The sequence below is a fragment of the Pundamilia nyererei genome, unplaced genomic scaffold (assembly GCF_000239375.1).
Source record: "Pundamilia nyererei isolate P.nyererei 1_Seehausen unplaced genomic scaffold, PunNye1.0 scaffold00365, whole genome shotgun sequence".
NCBI classification, from domain to species: Eukaryota; Metazoa; Chordata; class Actinopteri; order Cichliformes; family Cichlidae; genus Pundamilia; species Pundamilia nyererei.
The window spans coordinates 32,125-39,037 of NW_005187766.1; the positions used below are offsets into that span (position 1 = coordinate 32,125).

Consider the following 6,913-nt stretch of genomic DNA (forward strand, 5'->3'; position numbering starts at 1 on the left):
CTTTACTTAGGACCAAGAGTCAAATAAGAATAGAAAAGAATAGAAAAGAGAGCCTTTACTTAGGCCCAAGAGTCAGTCAAAATGAACGTCCACCCAAGCTTCTGTCGCCCACCTTAAAGCTGAGAAATACAGTAAAAACCAGGACAGGCTACTTCTCATCGCTAGCGTTTCACTGCCGTCCTTTATCATTTGAAGTTCAATGACAGTGTCTGTCAGTGCTTGACACTTTATCGGTGGACCCCCATAAAAGTTAGTCAAGATTAAGAATTAACTCCCACGTAAAGTTTCTAATAAAGCCCAAGTGGTGTGTCTAAAATCTGAAATCATCTACGCTGTTATCTGGGACTCCATGAAGATGAGAATGAAGACGAGTATAGCTGGCAGGATGCTGGCGCCCATCATCCAGGCTGGAAACTGCCCATCCGACCCCAGAAGGGAAATCACCCAGCCTCGCTTCTCTGGGCTGGACACCGAGAATCCGCTGGGCACGTTCAGTTTCTGCGAGCAAAGGATGACGGCAGCTATTTAAAGCCCAGTACAAGGTTCCTTTTTTGAGGCTTAAAATGTGCTCTCCCCCACCTGAGTATAGGTGTCCTGCACACTGTAGTCCACCAGCACCATGATGAGGATGGCAATAGGGACCCCAAAGTCTCCGATGATCCTACGGAGCTGAAACACGCAAAACATCATGTGAGAGCTCAGTAGGTACCAGGAAGGAAACATCCAGATGTAGAACCAATGAGGCAAGTGTGGGTGCATCTGAGCTCATTCAGAACACCTGGATAGGAAGTGAAGCTGAGACACCGGTGGAGGTCTTTGGTGCGTTGTTTTGGGTGTACATCGATGGTATCTGACACTGTGATGGTCTATAACAGCCTAACATGTGTACACCTGTATTTACAGGTAACTGTGCTCATAAACACCAGAGCCTATTAGTTAAAGAAGGTGGGTCGTGTGCACGCAGTGACCCAGGAGCTCTTTTCAACCTTTTACTTACTTTACAAAATGTTTTTCTTTACATTTATACTGTCAGCTAAGCCACTCCGAGCCTTAATACAGCACAGAAGGGCTGAATTGTGGGACATTGAGTTTTTACATCCCCAAAGCTGGATTTGATCCCAGCAGACATACAGTGGAGAATGTGAGTGTTATGTGTGAACGCATAATGACAATGAAGGACTCTTCTTTGTGGATACCTTAACTATTTACACCTCAGCTTATCTAAACTGTATACTGAGCTGAACTTGCATACCTGCCCTCTTGCAAACATGTGCTGTGTTTGTAAGAATCGTTGCAGTTACAGTATCTTCCATCATTCTGTCCAATCAGTATATCTCAGGCTGTGAGGATGAATAGACCTGGGCAAGCAGCCAGTCTGTCACAGACTTATGCTCACCTTACCACCTGCAGCCAGTTTAGAGTAATCACTTATCACACTGGTTGTGGAGAGAAACCAGCACATTGAGAAACTGGAGAAAGGACCCCCGAACTATGATCCCAGAGTGCTAACCAGCACACCACCGAGCTGCTCCGTGTGTACTTTCAATCTTTTAGATCTTAGCCTGCAGAACCTCGTATGTACTGTAATGTGTATATACCTGTATGTACCTGTGTTTGTGTGTACTGACCCTTCCAGGGAAGAAGGAGCTGTTCTTGAACTTGCGAAGGTAGAAGGCGATGAAATACGTTCCTGCCATGAGGACCAATGACAGCAGAGCAGTGTTCGGTTCTCCAACAACTTTCCCAGGATTCCCGGAGGCCATAGTGTAGTTGCAGTGAGATGGAGATTCAGTGTTGTTTCCATGGTAACAGTTATGGAGTGGATGCTCCTGAAAGATCTGAGAAAGACCACCAAAGAAGACATTGGCTAAAGTGTCTGTAACTACTTGATGGGCAGCAGGAAGCACTGAGTCTGTCTTGACCTCACAAGACGGAGTCTCCCATCTTCCACCCCTCACACCCAAACTGTTGAGATTGAAATGAACTGATCAGTGTTAGCTCCTGAAGTGCCTGAGCTGTTTCAGACTCTGTTTCCCTCTGCCAAGTGTGTTGAGTATCTACAATGGTGTGAAAAAAGTGACACCTCCCCCACCCACCCCCCGTAGTGATTTCTTTATTAAATAGGTCCTGCTTGACAAAGTTGAGTTGACCAAAAGATCCTCAAAGGCCAGACATCATGCTGTGATCCAAGGAAATTCAGGAACAAATGAGAAACACAGTAGATGTCTCAGTTGGGAAAAGGTTATAAAGCCATTTCTAAAGCTGTGAGACTTCGGTGAACCACAGTGAGAGCCATTATCCACAAATGGCAAAGACAAGAACAGCGAGCCTTCCCAGCAGTGGCCGGCTGACCATCCAAGAGGTCACAAAAGACCCCATAAGAACATCCAGAGAACCACAGGCCTCACTGGCTTCAGTTAAGGTCAGAGTTCATGACTCCATCATAAGAAATAGACTGGGCAGAAATGGCATCCATGGCAGAAAACCACTGCCGAGCAAAAAGAACGTAAAGGCTGATCTCAGTTTCCCAGCAAACATTGTGAAGATGCCCAGAACTTATGGGGAAATACTCTGGACTGACGAGAGTTGAACTTTTTGAGTCCCGTTACATCTGATTTAAAAGTAACACAGCATTTCAGAAAGGGAACATCATACCAACAGTAAAATGGGTGGTTGAAGTGCAATGTCTGGGGCTGTTTTGCTACCTCAGGAACAGGAAGTAAATGGAACCATGAATTGTGCCGTCTACCGAAACATCCTGAAGGAGAATGTCCGGCCATCTGTTGGTGACCTCAAGATGAACCACACTTGGGTTCTGCAGAAGGACAATGATCCAAAACACACCAGCAAGTCCACCTGTGAATGGCTTAAGAAAAACAAAATGAAGACTTTGGAGTCCTGACTAAATCACGACCTCAATAAGGTGCTACCCTCCAGTGTTGACGGAATTACAACCATTTTGGCCATAAAACACTCATTGTCAGTTATCACAAATGATGATGGCAGTTGTTGCTGCTGAGGCTGGCCCAACCAGTTATTAGGTTTAGGGGCAATCACCTTTTCACACATGGCCATATAGGCTCCCCTTAATCACCATTCATTTAGAAACTGCATTTTGTGTTTACTTGTCTTTGTCTAATATTTAAATTTGTTTGATGATCTGTTTCGGAGACCAAACAACCAAGAACATACAGGCGCAGGTATAATCTTCAAAAGATGGGCTTTATTATATCCCAAAAAAGACAAAGTTACCCCCAAAATTCAAAATATTGGAACCAACTAAGAACTAAGTCGGCCCATGAACTCGACTAAACAGAATTCTACTAAAAAATAATCTCGTAAGCCAACAAACTGACCTGCCCAAATAAGAGACAGCTCTATTAATATAGCAGCTGAATGAACCATTTTAAACATCAGAGATGAAAATGACAAAGACGATAGCTAAACTTAACAGGAAGAAACTCTATCCCCCCTGTGTGGTCACAACTAATGGTTAAGTCCAGTTTGTTGGCCTCTGCACTTAAACCAGCTCCACCCTCAGCCTCCTCTGTTACTCAAAGCAGGAAGGACCGGAGCAGCAGCCAGCTTTCTCAGAAAGACAGAAAGTGATTATTACAACATATACCCATAGTACCATGACAAACAATACAAAGTAAATTTGTTACCAAAATTGAACACTTGTGTGACAAACATTTAGAAAAACAGGGAATCGGGACGGGGGCCATGCTGGATGGATCGTGTGGACCGATCACAGTACATCTACATGACTCAAAGGTCCTTTTGTACTAAGCAAGTACCAACTCTATCTTCTGCTGAGCTACCTAAAGAAAATGGAGAACTATGAAGAAGATTCTGCCTTCGTTTCAGTCCTCATTTTCATATCCTTTGAAAGAATATCTAAATGAAAGAATCTACGAATTACCTGAAAAACTTCTGAACTTACCTTGATCAGCTTGGCGAAGGTCTCATAGATAAAAATGAGAGAGATCAGGAAGGAGAAGATCTCCTGTGTGAAGCGTGAAACAAAGCGAACGAGTATGCTTCCCTCGAAGGCCACGGTAAGGACAACGATGAGCACCAGCCAGAGACCGATCCATGCCCGACCCGTCAGATACTCGATCCCATTAACTTTACAAAACTACACAGGAACAAAGAGGAGGCAGGTTTCAGGAGACAGTCTGAAATACTTTGGTCTGATGTTGCTACAGTGGACAAAAAGACTGTTATCATAGATTAGACTGGAATGAGTTAATGACTGTCCCCATCTCAGCTCAGCCAATGTCAAGATGCTGGAAAACTGAACAACTCTCAGTAATGATGCACAAGCTTCTGCTGAGTTCTTTCACTTTTGTCAAATTTCTACAAAATTAAAATGTAGATCTAAATTAGGTTCTGTACATATAGGCACTGTCCACTGCAGAATTTGAAAGGCTGTTTGCAAACAGGAGATCACCGGATGTAAGTAAAAGCTTTTTTTTCAAGCTGATGTGTTCAAGGTCATTTTGATCGTTTGCATAACTGAGGAGGAAAAGACAATTTCAAGAAAGCTTTGAGTCAAAAATAAGTAAATCTACAAAACCTTGAGTTTAAAACGTTTCATTTAAATACAGGTTATATGCTGATGTGTCGACTTTGTGTCAGGCAATCTCACAGTGTAGAAGGCCTCTTCGAATACAAGCAGCGGTCCGGAGAAGCCAATCACCAGCAGCGGCTGAGCTCCCAGCACACTGAACACAATGCCCTGCAACGCAGTGGCCACTATCAGCTCCGACACACCGATCAGACCCTCCGTTTTCTCACCTGTAGGGATGAAGATCACAGATCCTCATATGGATCAAAGGTAAGGCGGCCTTTCTTCAGCCAAGCCTCGCCAGGTTCAGACTTACCAAGCAGTCCACCAAAGGTGATGGCAGGTGACAGTGCAGCAAAGTAGATAAAGATAATGGCAGCCATACACTGAGGGTTTAGAGCATCTCGGATGTCGCTGAAATACTGAGGATAGCGCCGCATAACGTCTTTGATGAGGCCTCCAAACAGACGACCTGACCTCCTCAACGGCTCATCACCAGGTTTGGAGGGAACAAGAGAATCTGCAGGAGAAGAGCAAGATTCTTTAACATTTTTGCACTGACATTAAAGCTTTTAGGAAACATGAATATTTTAATATTTAGGGAATAATAAACATTTACCATAAAAGCAGGCAACATGCAAATTTAATGCTCCAGGAAAACGGCTGATTCAGGCAAAACTCCCATCAAAAACCTGTTCTTTCAGCTCTTTTTCAGCTTTTATTACTCTGCTCTAACCTGCTCCTGAAACTGGACTCAGGCAGCTGGGGCTCACCTTCGTCCTGCTGAATGCTGGTCTGTTTCTCCTGAAGTTTGCTGCTCTGCTCCTCCCTCTTTCTGAGCATTTCTCGTTGGAAGTGAGCCACTGAGTGGAGCAACTCGTCACCGCTGACCTCAGAGGGCGGGAGGACGATGCTGCTGTCCAGAAAGCGGTTGATGGCTGTCAGCAGGTCTTGACGGTCGTCTGCCTGGTACGCCGCCTCATGGAAGTTCTAAAAGAACAAAAAAGATTGGACCTCATGATAATAGATGATGCTGATTAATATCTGGTGCCATCAGGAAGTATCTTACACAGTCTGCTGGCACTCACCTTGTCAGACATGAGTGTTGAGATAGAGCGTCCAATCTGATGGTAGTCAATGTTGGCAGTGGGCGGGCCCAGCAGGAGGAAGAGGAACCTAACTGGCACAGGAACCTCCAAGACAGATTCCAGCAGAACTGCCTCCTGCAGTCGCACAAACGCCATGGATGGCTGGTCCAGGAAACCCACACTGCCTGCAGACACATGAGAGTGATGCACTGAACCCAGCGAACATGCTCCTCCACACGGCAACACATGACCAAGAAGGTTATGCATGTCCATGTTCAGTCCTGTGAAAAAGGTTTTGGTACTAGGGAAGTGTAAGTCTTTGATTTTCATCTTTCTCCTTGTGCTACCCAACTAGTCTTTAAAGATACAAGGAGATACAAGAAGCCATGCAGCAAACCCTCCCTGAGTTTTCTTTGTTGCTAGTGTTTGCACCGGTGTGATCGGTGTGATGCATACCTACGAGGACCACAGTGGCCTCAGCTCGCTCTGGGATCTTCTCCATTAGCTTTACCTCATGCTTGGATCTGGAGTGACAGAGCTGTGGGACTTCTCTCTGGACAAGCACAAAGTGAAGTCAGTGCCATACCAACAGGCTGACCTTCATGTCCAGCACATACATCTGACACCAGGCACTCTGAGGTGGAGGCTTCAGCTGTCTGATTGCACAGCATCTCCACCTAAAGTTCAGTTTTTACCTTGTTCTTCTCTCCATCAGCCTCCTTGTGATTGGTCAGGTTGATGCAGGGATCAGATTTTCCATTGTGTCTGTCGATAAGGTTGGCCATGTTTGCTGCAGAGATGTTCCTGCTGAATAAGCTGTGATCTTTCTCATCGCTGGGGTGACTGAGGAAAGAAGAAGAAATGTGCTCAGGAAAAGGCTGGCTGGATGGATGGATGGATGGATGGATGGATGGATGGATGGGTGGATGGATGGATGGATGGATGGATGGATGGGTGGGTGGGTGGATGTTTGGATGGATGGATGGACGGATGTTTGGATGGATGGATGGACGGATGTTTGGATGGATGGACGGATGTTTGGATGAATGGATGGATGGACGGATGTTTGGATGAATGGATGGATGGACGGATGGATGGACGGTTGGATGAATGGATGGATGTTTGGATGTTTGGATGAATGGATGGATGGCTGATGAATGGATGGATGGATGAATGGATGGATGGCTGATGGATGGGTGGATGTTTGGATGAATGGATGGATGGATGGATGTTTGGATGGATGGATGGATGGATG

At 45.3% G+C, this 6,913-nt stretch overlaps 1 protein-coding gene across 2 annotated transcripts in view; it reads right to left on the bottom strand.

Moving 5' to 3' along the window:
• slc4a2a (solute carrier family 4 member 2a) overlaps positions 1-6,913 on the bottom strand; it is a 20,057-nt gene that overhangs the window by 2,576 nt on the left and 10,568 nt on the right. For both annotated transcript variants that reach the window (XM_013915795.1, XM_005752532.1), the window contains 10 exons: positions 6,354-6,501; positions 6,115-6,211; positions 5,659-5,843; positions 5,344-5,560; positions 4,887-5,090; positions 4,652-4,800; positions 3,944-4,138; positions 1,629-1,838; positions 580-669; positions 332-498 (listed from right to left, as the gene is read on the bottom strand). In XM_013915795.1, the coding sequence (XP_013771249.1) occupies positions 332-498; positions 580-669; positions 1,629-1,838; positions 3,944-4,138; positions 4,652-4,800; positions 4,887-5,090; positions 5,344-5,560; positions 5,659-5,843; positions 6,115-6,211; positions 6,354-6,501 (1,662 nt within the window). The remainder of the gene's footprint in view (positions 1-331; positions 499-579; positions 670-1,628; positions 1,839-3,943; positions 4,139-4,651; positions 4,801-4,886; positions 5,091-5,343; positions 5,561-5,658; positions 5,844-6,114; positions 6,212-6,353; positions 6,502-6,913) is intronic.